The sequence below is a fragment of the Drosophila arizonae genome, chromosome 3 (genome assembly GCF_054131065.1).
Source record: "Drosophila arizonae isolate 15081-1271.41 chromosome 3, UAZ_ARI_1.0, whole genome shotgun sequence".
Classification (NCBI taxonomy): domain Eukaryota; kingdom Metazoa; phylum Arthropoda; class Insecta; order Diptera; family Drosophilidae; genus Drosophila; species Drosophila arizonae.
The window spans coordinates 3,362,941-3,377,717 of record NC_142923.1 but is presented as its reverse complement, the minus strand read 5'-3'; the positions used below and the strand labels follow the sequence as shown (position 1 = coordinate 3,377,717).

General features: G+C 40.0%; 2 protein-coding genes, 1 long non-coding RNA gene and 2 pseudogenes across 4 annotated transcripts in view; 3 read left to right on the top strand and 2 right to left on the bottom strand.

Annotated features, from left to right (window-relative positions):
• The first annotated feature begins 318 nt into the window (after positions 1 to 318).
• LOC108611792 (lysosomal aspartic protease pseudogene) lies at positions 319 to 1,737 on the top strand (annotated as a pseudogene).
• Positions 1,738 to 6,072: 4,335 nt separating this feature from the next.
• LOC108611793 (lysosomal aspartic protease pseudogene) lies at positions 6,073 to 7,495 on the top strand (annotated as a pseudogene).
• A 453-nt stretch (positions 7,496 to 7,948) lies between these two features.
• Positions 7,949 to 10,585, bottom strand: LOC108611795 (uncharacterized). 2 transcript variants are annotated; one of them, XM_089464275.1, is made up of 3 exons: positions 10,240 to 10,585; positions 9,713 to 10,128; positions 7,949 to 8,919 (listed from the first exon to the last, which is right to left on the bottom strand). In XM_089464275.1, the coding sequence occupies exons 1-3, from the start codon at positions 10,286 to 10,288 to the stop codon at positions 8,284 to 8,286; spliced, it is 1,101 nt and encodes a 366-aa protein (XP_089320401.1). In that variant the 5' UTR covers positions 10,289 to 10,585; the 3' UTR covers positions 7,949 to 8,283. The 2 variants fall into 2 exon arrangements, with proteins under 2 accessions (XP_089320401.1, XP_089320402.1); XM_089464276.1 differs by having other exon boundaries at positions 10,255 to 10,580.
• Positions 10,586 to 11,477: 892 nt separating this feature from the next.
• On the bottom strand, positions 11,478 to 13,787 carry LOC108611794 (secretion-regulating guanine nucleotide exchange factor). Its single transcript, XM_018004593.2, has 4 exons — positions 13,278 to 13,787; positions 12,932 to 13,183; positions 12,099 to 12,865; positions 11,478 to 11,690 (listed from the first exon to the last, which is right to left on the bottom strand). Exons 1-4 carry the CDS (start codon positions 13,299 to 13,301, stop codon positions 11,576 to 11,578), a joined length of 1,158 nt encoding a protein of 385 aa, XP_017860082.1. The 5' UTR covers positions 13,302 to 13,787; the 3' UTR covers positions 11,478 to 11,575.
• A 347-nt stretch (positions 13,788 to 14,134) lies between these two features.
• Positions 14,135 to 14,777, top strand: part of LOC149269596 (uncharacterized) — a 58,649-nt gene continuing 58,006 nt past the window's right edge. The window contains exon 1 of the long non-coding RNA XR_016269519.1: positions 14,135 to 14,427. This is a non-coding gene — a long non-coding RNA (uncharacterized LOC149269596). The remainder of the gene's footprint in view (positions 14,428 to 14,777) is intronic.

The following is a 14,777-nucleotide window of genomic DNA, read 5'->3' as shown; positions in this document are numbered from 1 at the left end:
AATAATTAATTTAATTATAAATTTATTTTCGCCTTAAGCAGACCTTCTATGCCTTATGCAAATGTTTATAAAATATTAGTAAGGAAAAGTAAAATAAAAATATTTAAAAAAATAGAATTGATATATTCAAAAGCCTATTTTAAATTGAATAATAAATTATTGCCTAAATGCATCCGCAGCACGTTCCTCAGCTTCAGCTGAGCCGATCTTCGGTCCTCTCGCATGGCATGCGAAATAGCTGAGATAAACAGCTGCACGCCGCAGCATGAAATAGTTTTCGGCATATATTGGGCTGTATTTGTTATAAATACGTGAGCTTTGGGTCAATAGCCAGACACACTCGAGCGACGATGCACTGCAATTGGCTGTTGGGTTTGGCTTTGACGGTGCTGCTGCTGCTGCAGCTGCAGCTGCCCGGCGGCGAGGCGAAGCGACAGACGAGGCGACACACGAGGCGGCATCATCGGCCGCATCAGATCAGTTTGCGCAGGGAAACGAGGAACGAGGATCGATTCAAATTGCTACAATACGAAATACCAGCACTGCTGGCCAAGTTCAAGATCCGCGTGAGACGAGGGCCATTGCGCCTAATGTCGACCCAAATTGAGGCTGATGAGAGCACCGTGAAATTGCCCCTGGTCAATGCGTACAATACGGAATACTTTGGCAACATCACGATCGGCAGCAACCAGACCTTCAAGATACTCTTCGATACGGCCTCCGCGAACCTGTGGGTACCCTCGATCCAGTGTCCGCCAGAGAGCTGCCTGCATCTGCAGCGGTACGACAACACCCTCTCGAGCAGCTACCGGGCCAATGGCAGCGCCTTTCAGATCCAGTACGCCACGCGCAACAATCAGCCGACCATATTGAAGGGCTTCCTCTCCACGGACACCGTGAAGCTGGCCGGGCTGGAGATCAAGGAGCAGACGTTTGCGGAGATCACGACGCTGCCGCCGAACGTCTTCCACAAGTCCAATTTCGATGGCATCTTCGGGCTGGGCTTCAAGGAGATCGCAGTCGATGGCGTCACGCCGCCCATGTACAACATCATTGAGCAGGAGCTGATTGCTCAGCCCACCTTCTCGTTCTACCTGAATCGCGACAACACGGGCAAAATAGATCCATCCGGGGGCAAGCTGCTGCTGGGGCCGAGTGATCCCACTCTGTACAGCGGCTGCATGACCTTTGTGCCGCTCTCCAAGGTCGGTTACTGGCAGATCACGGTCGCTAGCATCGAGCTGGGCGACAATCAGCTGTGCAAGAAGTGCGAGGCCGTGGTCGATGTGGGCACCTCGCTGATTGTGGCGCCACCGGCGGTGCTGCGCAGCATCAATGCCCAGCTCGGCCTGACGGTGGCGGACAAGCGCGAGGGCGTCTACACGCTGCCCTGCTCCCGTCTGCCCAGCCTGCCCAAGCTCACCTTCAACATTGGGCGACGCGATTTCGTTCTCTCGCCCTCGGACTACATTGTGCGCTTCAACAACGTCTGCGTCTCCGGCTTCACCAGCCTCGAGGAGGGCAGCGCCGAGCTCGAGGACGACAGCGGCACTGACTACAACAACCTCTGGGTGCTCGGCGATGTCTTCATGGGCCCCTTCTACATGGAGTTCGACATGGAGTACAAGCGCATTGGCATCGCACCCAAAATATAGAAGTACGAGCACTTCCCATTTAAATAGCAAACATTTTGTATTTCTCTTTCGCATAGTCTAATAAATTTAATACAACAAATTATTACTTTTCTTTCGTATTATACTCATTCGTGAAAGTAGAGTGACTATATTGGTTTTGTTCATGCCATCCGTATGAAGATAAATAGAGACTTGAAAAGACTTAAAGTGTCGAGCTATATAGCTTCTAGATTTTCCCTACTCACCCACTATGGGCGTCGCAAATTGGAAAGTATATCTTAAAGTTTCTAAGAAACCATTATAGAGACTCGAAATTAGCAATAAATGCTCGAGTTGACATACCAAAATCAATAACATACATATCGGATATATACGCCCATCTCCTTTAGTCCTGTTATTTAAAATAAAAAATCTATATACTATATATAGCCCCATTGGGGGCGTGGCAAATTGAAAATTTTACCTGACAGCGTTTTAGCTATGAATGAGTATTTTGCACTCGGTAACGCTCAACTGCAAAAATTCTTATCTTTACTGATTATATGTATGTATGTATGTAAATACATATTTTACAATTATATTATTTTGGCTTTATCAATATTCATCATTTTCTATACTGACAGACTAGAATGATGATAATAATATTTTAAAGGTCTCTACAGGATATAAATAAGTATAAAATACATACATAGGTATGTATGTAAGTATATATTTTCACATACAAAATTACAGAAAAAAACAAGTGAGAACGTTGCAGTCGGGCGATAGGGACTGCAGAATACTCATTTACAGCCTAAACGCTGTCAACCAGGGTATACATACATACATATGTATGTATGTATGTATGTATGTATGTATGTATGTATGTACGTAGAGTGCAATTTTCAAGTCTAGGGCATGATCCCATTAAAATTGCAAAGTCATCGACAGCTTTGCCTTTTATATCTAGTACATCTTAAAGGCTAGGATCTTCAAATTACATGTGTATATAATTTATAAAATTTGGATTTGTATTATATTTTGAATACAGGCACCAAGCTAGCAGCAGATCATGTGCACACACCATCGTCTATTCTATGCGTACAGACAGAAGCGCGCCTTTTGCATATTCTAAGAATTTCGATTGATTTCTGGATTTTCTAGCCGTTACTGTAGTTTTGTCTGATGACGCTCTCTTATGAAGTTACTCTACTTTAGCTAGTAGCTGATCATATTTCATTTTTCGTTTTTTATTAAATAGATATTTTATTGGGAAACTGCGAGCTTGAATGAATGGCACCAATACTATTCTTTTTCTTAGTCTTAAATAGCCCTCAAATGCATATACATACATACATAAGCGTGTACATACAGATGTATGTATGTATATTAATATGTATACATACATACATATGTATGTATGTATGCACATGTACGTATGTAAGTCTGCACGCATAGCATCAAGCATTCCACCCTAATTCATATTCACGTGCGCTCATTTGTATGTGTGTATGCACACATACATAAATGCGTACTCTGGCATATTCTAAGAATCTCAATTGCGATTTGCTATGTGGCGTCATAACAATAATGTCATTTCGGTTTAATTATTGTTGTTCGAAACGACGCGGCGGTGTTGTAGGCAGAGGCGCCGGCGATCTTCACTTTAGTTATTCTGACAAACATGCTATTTGGCTTGGGTGCGAGTTCAAATCCCACGAAAAGCTCTTTGAAAATAGCCAATTTTTGTAATTTTTGACTTCTTTTGTATTCTATGATTCTGCGAAATAACATTATTGTTATGACGCCAAATAGCAGAGAAACGCCAGTGTAACGGTTGGAAATTCAAAAACAATGCAAAGACAAATCAATGGCAACTGAGATTCTTAGAATATGCTAGAGTACGCATTTATGTGTGCATACACAGAAAAAGAAATATTAAGTGTCATTCATTCAAGCTCGCACCTTCCCAATAATATTTTATAAAAAACGAAATATGATATATGAAATATGATCATAATAAAGAAAATAAAAATAGAATAACTTCATAACAGAGCGTCACCTGAAAAAACTAAAGTAAAGGCTAGAAAATCCAGAAATCAATCGAAATTCTAAGAATGTGAGAAAAGGCGCGCTTCTCTCTCTACGCATAGAATATACGATGAGTGTGTGTACATGATCTGCTGCTAGCTTGGAGCCAGTATTCAAAATATAATACAAATCCAAATTGTATAAATTATATACACATGTAATTTGAAGATCTTAGCCTTTAAGATGTACTAGATATAAAAGGCAAAGCTGTCGATGATTTTGCAATTTTAATGGGATCATACCCTGTTTTTTGTTTCGCACTAGACTAGAAAATTACACTCTACATACATACATACATACATATGGATGTACATATGTATGTATACTCTGGTTGATAGCGTTTGGGCTGTGAATGAGTATTCTGCAATCGGTATCGCCCGACTGCAACGTTCTCACTTGTCTTTAAATGTATTTATGATCAACACTTTTCATATCACTTAACATATCATGTATGAGAATATAATAAACTTAATTTGTTTATCACAATGCGCCAAACTCATTTGTAAACATTCTAGTCGATTGTTTGCTTACGCTTTCCATATTTATACCCTGAACCCATTTTCAATGGGAAATCAGGGTATAATGGTTTTGTTGAAATGTATGTAACAGGCAGAAGGAGGCGTGGCAGACCCCACAAAGTATATATATTCTTGATCAGGGCGACGAGCTGAGTTGATTTGGCCCTGTCCGTCTGTCTGTCCGTCTGTCCGTCTGTCCGTCCGTCCGTCTGTCCGTCTGTCCGTCTGTCCGTATGTATGAACGCGTCGATTTCAGAAGATATAAGAGCTAGAGACTTCAAATTTTTTTTAGAATGTCCGTAATTACAGCGCGCATATCAAGTTTATCATTAAAATTCGATAACTCATCCCGATCTTTTTTTATCGATAAAAAACCTTATCGAAAACCAGTTATAAAATTATATCTTCTACACCTTTATTGCTAGAGTCTCCAAATTTTGAATGTATGCTTATATGCAATTTATACAATTTCGGTTTTTGTTAAAATTTACCCCCACCCTTAAATTCACCCCCTCACCCTCACTTTTGTAAAAAGCGTATTTCAAATACTAGAGACTTGTGCTTTGGCAATTACATGCATATCCATGTTATAATCATAATCTGAAAGTTTCATGAAGATCGTACGTCCATAAAAAAAGTTATTAAACAATTAAGTTCTCATAGTAAGCGCACACTGCAGCCCATGCGTTTATGCGTGGGTGCTTGTGTGTGTATGTGTTTGTGTATGTGTGTGTATGTGTTTGTGTATGTGTGTGTGTATGTGTATGTGTGTGTGTGTATGCGCTTGTGTATGTATGCGTGTGTGTGTGTGTGTGTATGTGTGTCTGTATGCGTGTGTGTGTATGTATGCCTGTGTGTGTGTGTGTGCGTGTTTCTTGTGTAAGCTGAAAGACGCGAAAAATTATTAAAATATCTATTGCTCCAAGGGTTCAGGGGGTCTCGTAGTCGAGCAGTCTCGACTAGAGCTTTCTTACTTGTTTGATAATGTCGCATTGCACTCATCGAATTTCTACACAATTTCATTGTTTACGGCGCTGAAATGAATTACTTTTCTTTACATTCTCAAGAACAATGCGTAATAAATGGCATTTGGCATTTGCTCAATTAATTTCGAGACGAATGATAATGCCAGAGCTTAACACGTGCAATTTTAGCGCAGGTTATGTTATGACTACACTGCGAGAAATTTTTATTCATATTGATTATTATTATTATTATTATTATTATTATTATTATTATTATTATTATTATTGTTATATCTATTATTCATATTATAACTATTTTTAAATTATATTATTTTTATTATTTTTATATTATATTTTATATTCTATTTATTATTACTCATGCCATAGAGGAATAAGGCCATGAATGAGTTGGAGCAACAGAGACAGAAATATTCTTCAGCTTCAGATATTTTTAATAAACTGAAAACAAATTTTTTTTCTTACGAAATAAATATAAAAATACCTTAGACAAAAATCCTAACTTGACAGACAGAAGTTTATCATATAAAAAAAAAAAAAAAAAAAAAAAATAATAATAATAATAATAATAATAAATAAATAAAAATATTTATAATAATATTTATATTTATAATAATATTACTACAAATTTAATAAAAAATTAAATCTATAATCTATCAAAGTTCTCGGGCTATCTATAAAAAATTCTGAAAAAATATGCTTACAAACAAGTTTTTCGCTCACTGTATGCTCATCTAACTATCAATCAACTGATTTATCAATTATGTCACATTTAATGATAAATTTAAAATAATTTTATCGCAACGATATCATTGCTGCAAAATTTTTACCCTATCGCAGCAGTGGCCTATATAAAAGGCCAGTCCATTCGCAATGCCCGTTAGAGTGGCCAAGTCAAGGCTACGAAAGAGTTGAAAGTTTATAAAAGAAACACCCAATTAATAGAAAATGTTCAAGTATTCAAGCCTGCTCCTGCTGCTGGGCATCGTAGCCCTGATCGGGGCCGAGGTGCATCGCATACCCATACACAAGCACGAGCACAAGCGGACGCGGGCGCACCACAAGGCGGCGACACGGGCCCTGAATCAGAAATACCACCCACAGCAGGCGCTCTACGTGCCGGACTATGTGGCGCCCAGCTATGACGACTCGAGCAGCGAGGAGGATAGCAACGAATATGTGATCGAGACGCTGTCGAACAATCAGAACATGGATTACTATGGTGTCATTGGCATCGGCACACCGCCTCAGTACTTCAAAGTGGTCTTCGACACGGGCTCCTCGAATCTGTGGGTGCCCTCGGTGCAGTGCTTGTCCACCGACGTGGCCTGCCAGAACCACAATCAGTACAATTCCAGTGCCTCGAGCACCTATGTGCCCAATGGCGAGAGCTTCTCCATACAGTACGGTACGGGCAGTCTGACCGGCTTCCTGTCCACGGACACCGTCACCATCAATGGCCTGAGCATTGCCAGTCAGACCTTCGGGGAGGCCATCTCCCAGCCCAACGGCAGCTTCACGGGCGTGCCCTTCGACGGCATTCTGGGCATGGGCTACATGAGCATCGCCGTGGATAATGTGGTGCCGCCCTTCTACAACCTCTACGAGCAGCGACTGATCGATGAGCCGACCTTTGGCTTTTACCTGGCGCGCGATGGCTCCGCTCAGGCTGGAGGCCAGCTGGTCCTGGGCGGCATCGACTCGCAGCTCTTCAGCGGCAATTTGACCTATGTGTCGGTCGTCCAGCAGGGCTACTGGCAATTCGTCGTCAATAGCGCCGAGATGGGCGGCTATGTGGTCTGCTACAATTGTCAGGCGATCGCCGATACGGGCACCTCTCTGCTCGCCTGCCCCGGCAGCGCCTACACAATGCTCAATCAGGTCATTGGCGGCTATCTCATGGACGGGGATTACTATGTCGACTGCTCCACGGTGAGCTCGTTGCCCACGCTCAAATTCAACATTGGCGGCACCATCTTCAGCCTGCCCCCGTCTGCCTACATCAGCAGCTTTACCGAGTACAACACGACCTACTGCATGTCCAGCTTCACGTACATCAACACCGACTTCTGGATCCTGGGCGATGTCTTCATTGGACAGTTCTATACTCAGTTCGATTTCGGAGAGAATCGCGTCGGCTTTGCACCTGTCGCCTAAGCAACGTTTGATTTGCCCCGAACATTTTAATTGAGAAACAAATGCGAATCTATATAAAACAAAGTTTATAAAAATACCAAAAAAATATGACTGCATTTTAAATAAAAATTAAAAAAAAAAAAAAAAAAAAAAATATTTATATATATATATATATATATAAATTTATTCATAATATTTTTTTTTTATTTTTTTATTTTTAGTCAATCCAAAAAAATAAATTAAACTTTCACTGCATTAAAAAAAAATATATCAATTGTTTTTCTAAATTGGTTTTTATTAGCCAACCAAAGTTTATAAAAATAGCAAGAACAATTTTTAAAAAATGACTTCATTTAAAATTAAAAGTATAAAAAATAATACTTAAATTCTTCGTAATCTTAAATTTCATTCTAATAGCTGACAATGGTTCTCAAAAACAATACCACCTAAAATATGACTGCATTTCAAAAAAAAAAATATATATATATAAAATTTAATATATATTATATATAACAGTTATTCATAATATATATTATATATAACAGTTATTCATTAAACTTTTGTTTAACAGTTGAAAAATTTTTTAAATATCAGCAATACGACTGGATTTAAAATTTAAGAAAAAATGTAATATTAATTGATTCTTAAATTTGTTTTTATCAGTCAATAAACAATTTGTTCGCGCGATACTACAATATAATTATAATTTTACCAATTATAATTTAAAATTTTCTATTTTTATAATTTTTCTTTCATGTTAAAAATTTAGAAGCGTTCCATAGACTGATAAAATTCAATGATTTTTGACGAACAAATTGGCAAATTTAAAATACAAAAAAAAAAAAAGAAAGTGAATGATCGAGAAAACCTGCAAAACGAGAACTGCATACAAAACAATCTGATTAATTGTAATTAAATAAATTTCAATAGATTTCTTCTGAATTATTTGTTTTCCGGAGTTGAAGGCTTGCTGGATGAAGTTGTAAAGTTGCCGCCGTAGATGCCACGCGGAGCGCGCTGCTGTTGTTGCTGCTGTTGCAGCTGCTGCTGATGCAGCTGATGTTGCTGCAAAGCACGTTGCTGCAGCATAGCCTCATAGAGTATAGCAGCAGCAGCTGCACTGGACGTCTGTTGGTGCTGTTGCTGTTGTTGCTGCTGCTGTTGTTGTTGCTGCTGTTGTTGCTGCTGCTGTTGCTGCTGCTGTTGCTGCTGCTGCTGTTGTTGCAAATGCTGTTGCTGCTGTTGGTGCATCTGCTGCTGTTGGTGCTGCGTGGCATTCTGACGCAAATTGGCAGCCAACAGCTGAGCATACATCTGAGTGATATCGTTCGCATTGCCCGTGGCCATGCCATAGATGGGCATGGACATGTTGCTGGAGCCGCCAGTAACTAGGTGCTGTTGCTGCTGTGATTGTTGCTGTGGCAACTGGTGCTGCAGCAGTTGCAGATAGAGCTGCGACAACTCGTTCATGGATACGCTACCCGCCTGGCCACGCCCCAGCTGTCCACTAACATCACCGCCCCCATGCGAGCATTGCGCGTGCTGCAAACCCGACAGCATTTGATTGTAAGCGCAGCTCTGCAAGATATCATATATTAAATCAATATACATGTATGCCATACAAATAAACTTTTGGCTAGGTAATTAAAAAAAAAAAATAGTTTGGATTTTTAAAAACATATGAAAATCGTATACAAAAGTTTAGTTTCCGAATTTGTAAAAAATACGAAAATACAGAAAAAAAAATCAGTCTAAATAATTTTTTACAAATAATTATTAGTATTTTTCAAATAAGACTTTTTTTATTTTTAAATTTGTATTCTCAATTTAAAATAATTGAACAAATTAAAACACATCAAAATTGTAGATTATACATTTATATTTCACAGTAATTGATTTGTTAACATTTATAAAAACATAATAAATGGCCTGAAAGTATATTTTAAATTGAGTACACAATGAAATAGTTTTAAAAAACTAAAAATTTTGTAATTACTAATAAAAAAAAAAATAAAAAAAGAAAAAAACTTAATCTATTTTGGTCCAATTTAGTTTGTTTAAAATTAATTTTCATTTCTATTTTTTGTTAATATATATTTTAAAAAAAATTGGTAAAAAAAATTAAAATGTTTTTAAATATTGCTAACTATTTTTGTTAAATAAAAAGTTAAGTTTTTAGTTTAAGTATAAACAGTAAAAAACATTTAATAGAAATTAATTAAATGACATTTTTTGTATGAATTTCAAATATTTTCGTTTTGTATAAATATTTGTTGAAACCTAACCTATTGACATTTTAAGAATTACTCTATATTTTCAAATAAAAAAAAAAAAAGCAAAAAAAAAAATGGAAATGTAATCATTTACTTACAGATCCTGGGCGTGGATTATGCCCTACTACAGCCTGATGCTTGCGATCGTAGAGCGCTTTGGCTCCACGCTCGAAGCCTGGCGGCGGCGGCGCCTTCTGGGCCACGCCTCCCCCTTCGCCGGCAAAGCTCGGCGCCGGTTGCTGCATTAGATAATCCCCACCATGTAAAGCATAGTGCTCGGCTGCCTTGTGGTAGCTGAAGCTGCCATTCTCCGGATGTCCCGTAGTGTCGCCATAGAGGGCAATGAGTACCTCGTTTAGGAAACCAGATGTCGCTGCTGGGCTCGGCTCAGCCTTGGGCTCCGAGTCAGCTTTGGGCGGAGCGCCATGCTCATTGAGATGGGTGGGCATGGTCGATTGCGAATCGGCTACGGTGGGACGCCAGATCTTCTTGGCCAGCTGCTCGTACGCGTTGGCTGCACAGAGAAAGCGAGAGAGAGAGAGCGAAGGAAAAACCCAGAGAAGTGAACAGAAGAAAGAAAGGGAATCAAATGGAGTTCCACAATAAGTCGATCTACTTTATTTACGTGGAGTCAACTTACGCTCGGCTGCTCGTTTGGCACCGTGCGCATCCATTCGCTCGAAGTCCGCCTTCTTCTATCACAGCAGACGCAGCTCTGCTCCCCTGCGCAAGCTCTACGTTCGGACTGAGGCTCGATCTACGTTTGGGCTTTTGTTTATAGCAATCGCATGTGTTTATGCTATCCAATCGAATTCTCTGACTTGACTTCTAATTATTTATTTAGTTTTTCCTTTTTTTGGCATATATTCCCCGACAAATTTTCTCTGTCATTTGTCTGTTTAAAACAGAGACTGTCATTCACCTAGACTGAGAGTTGAATATTTTTGAACGGGCACCACTGGTGACGAGAGCTTGACGATATTAAAATGCTACTTATTATCGATATTTAAATAGGGATGGGATGGGTAGGAAAATGTGGCCGTTAATTTCGAATAAAAGCTCTAGATGGATATTAAACAAGTAAATAAACATGGAGACGAAGGTGAATGGATTGGAGTAAAAAGTAGTTGCAGCTCGTGAACTCATTTGAGATGGGAGTATAATCATGTGAAAATGTATGTTACAGACAAAAGAGACGTGACAGACCCCATAAGATAACCCATAAGGTAATGTATATATTTTTTGGCAGGGCGCTGAAAATTTTGAAAATTTTTGAATGGGCACCACTGGTGACCTTGAGCTTCACAAGCTTGACGATAATAAAATGCGACATGCTATCGATATTTAAATAGGGATGGGATGGGTAGGAAAATGCGGCAGTTATTTTCGAATAAAAGCTCTAGATGGATTTTAAACAAGTAAATAAATATAAAGACGAAGGTGAATGGATTGGAGTAAAAAGTAGTTGAGCTTCGGGAGCCCATTTGAGATGGGAGTATAATCATGTGAAAATGTAGGTTACAGACAAAAGAGACGTGACATACCCCATAAGGTAAAGTAAGTACATATATATTTTTGAGCAGGGCGACGAGCTGACTTGATTCGTCCATCCGCTCATATGAACACAGCCATCACGTAATCTACAAATGGTAGGGACTTTACATTTTACATACATACATATATACTCGTCTATACCATACGTAGTACGAGCTTTTTAATTTTTTGATAGATTATTTATTCAATTCCATCCTAGTCAAGTCTCGTCTGGGACATTTACTTGTATTCTCTCAACAGCCTTCCTAATATGTTTCTACAATCTTTAATTCATAAAAAAAAATCAGCTCGAATTAACTAAGCAACAAATTGCGTACATAACAATACGCATTTTTATTACATAATTAAAACAACATTCAAAAAAACAATGTTAAAAATAGTTCAAGCTTAGTCTAGCAGAAGCGTTTTCAAGAAGTTGTTGAAGTTTCTTCATCAGCTTCTTCCACAATCGCATAACAAAATCCAGCGCCCGATCCAGCCAGCTTTGCGTAGCCCGGCAGCTTCAATAAAGTTGGAACACAGCTGAAAGTAGAGTGGAGAAATGTTAGAGGTCGAAAGAATTAAAAAAAAAAGTGTTTAATTATAATAGATTTAGATTTTTTATGATTTGTCGATTTTCTACGTATTCATAAATTTGTTAAAGAGAGCTTCAGATGCTGACTTGAAATACTTGGCTTAAATGCCAACAGAAATATATACTATCGTTGCTGTAATTTACTAGAGGTTTTAGTTCTGCTATAATCATTGCGTATCTCAATATATTTTCATACGATATCTGCCATATGAACTTCCTATAGCTTACTCTTATCAGACTCTTCTTATAACTTGTAACTCTCTGTATTCTTTTTCTAAATTTCTAAATATATTTTCTCTTTTCTAATTGTTCTATTTTCCATTTCTAAATGATTTTCATCTTCATCTTCATCTCACATATTTTCCGTAGCATTATTTCCACAATTGCCGTGCTCATTCCAGCCCCAGGTATAGATCTCGCCACCTGTGGTACGCAGCAGTCCATGCTCCGCGCCCATGTGTAGGCGTGCCGGTGTCGTTCCCTCCTCCAAGCGGAGCTGCAATGGCGTTGGCGTCGCTCGCTGCTCGCAGAACTCACCCGTGCCCAGCTGGCCATAGCAGTTGCGACCCCAGAGCAAAATGCTATTGGTCTTCAACAGGGCTGCATTGTGCGTCCAGCCGACGGCAAGCTGGCGCACATCCTCTTCGAACTGAAAGGCATTCGATTGGCCAAACTTATTGTCTCCCAGCGCGATGATACGTCTGCTGCCGCCCGCTTCCAGATTCACGCACTTGAGCAGCATGTGATTCTGGCCACTGACTAGGGAAACAATGCGCAGCTCGTTGGGATTGTGCAGCTGGATCTTCATGACATTGCAGCGATGCAGCGATGTCGCTGTAATATCCAGTTCAATGGGTGGCGGATCCATGATGCGCAAACGCCCAAATATATAGATTTTCTGATCCTGGGTGAGCACCGCACAGAAGCGCAGACCAAAGCTAATCCTTTGTGCCGCCTCCTCGCGCGGCAGACGCACAGGCATTGGCCTGCGCACAGCCATAAAGCCGCGCTGGCAAATCCCAAGCTGCTGAAACGCATTTGATCCCCAGACATAGAGGCGTTTAGTCAAGGTTATAGCGCCCGATATATCCCAGCCACAGCTGACGAACTCCACAGGTACTTCCTACCGGGAAGATTATGGAATTTATATAGTATAGAAGTTAAATAATATATATATGGTGAAGTATACTTCAAAGAATTCCGTGGGCACCATGGAGAACTCGCTATGGCATTCGTCGTCCGAGTTTAGGCCCAATTGGCCGCGATTATTCCAGCCGCAGGCGTGCAGACGTCCATTGCTATCGAGGATTAGGACATGACCACCGCCGCCGCGTATGCAGCGCACCAGCTGAGGCACAAATGAGCATTTTGATAGGCGTTGCGGTGTCATGCAGAGCTCCGATTCGTAGCCAAGGCCGAGCTGACCGTGAGAATTGGCGCCCTGTGCGCAGCAAAGCCGAAAGAGGAAATCACTCATTAATTTGCAATGCAAATGACACCAACACACATACAGACACACACAGACACACACTTACCCAGGCATAGACGGCGACAGACATGACGCGACCACCAGTTGCACAGGATCGGGCACAGGTCTAGGTTCAGGATCGGGGTCGCCGCAAGGGTCGGGGTCAGGGTAGAGGGCGGTGCCTGGGTCGGGCTTGCACTTCCGGTTTGTGTTTCACACGTTGATTTAATGCGCCGCAGTCACGCCAAGAATGTCTTCGACCACAATTGCCAACTGCAGCTGCTGCTATTGCAGCTCGTCCTCGCGCGTTGCTCTGCCCGCTGCTCATGTAAAACTGAGCCCTGGCGCTGACGTTCAAATAACTTTTATATCGTTTCGCTGTAAATTTTTCGTGGCCTTTTTTACGGTCGTTAGCGAATCACACACTGGCCATGCGTGCCACGAAAGCCAATTGCTTTTTGATGTATTAATTAAATATTTTTTGTTCTATTTTAAAGCGAACTTGCTTTGATTTACATTTTTGTCAACTAAATAACGCAATTGCACTGACAGTGCTGCCAGCTCAACATAATCTTTATTATTGTTTACAAAACGTGGGCATGTATTTGGCACTTCATGCCGGTTTGACATGGTGGCAGCACTATCTGTCATATGTTTTCCATATATTTAAACTAGTATGCTGCTCACGCACGTCTGTGAGCATAAATAGCAACAGATGAGCAAAGGAGAGCCCGCGTAAATTAAATATTATATTGTTTTGAAACATTTAATATGTATATTTTGAGCATAATATCAAAAGTGAAATAATTAACATAGTTTAATGGTCTATAATTAAAATTATATAATAAATATATCATATGTTGCTGCATACCTAGATTGTTTGCTTTACCAGTGTAACGTTTCTTATTGAGCTGCATACATTGTTTAAGAAATTTACAGTTATAATTCGCGAATTTTAAAGTGACGCGTATGAAGTAAAATTCCACGAAATTTAATTTTTTTTTAAGTGACGATATTAATAAATATCAGTGAATTATAATTGTGAATTGTGTTATTCGCCTCGTGCCTTGTGGGAGCCATTACAGCTCATCATATTCACGCCAGACAACATGTTTAACAAATTGGTGCGAAAAAAGCTGAGCCAAGCAGCTTATCGACTGGAAAATACCCTGGAAAGAGAAACAATTCCAATAAATTCGTTCTCCTTGCACACTTTGGTAAGCGCATTCAATTAATTGCCGACTATTTGAATTCTAAATGTTGCATGCAATCAAACAATCGAGGCAAATGTTCGCTTCTGACTGCGTTTGATTGCGTGCAAGTTTTCCGACTTTTCCCGACTTTCGGTATAATGTGAAAATCATTAGTTTTTATTTGTGGCGTTTAGGGCGTATGCGAAGCCGATGTCGCAACCGACTTATTTTGCATTGCAAATGCAAAATCCAAAGTGCATTTTTCACCTGCCCATTTTTTCGTTCTTCCTTGCTTCGCCAAGGGGTCGCATGTCCGCTGGACATTGCAGTATTTATGATGTCTCGCTGTTTGTGTTGCGCATTTGCTGGTAGCG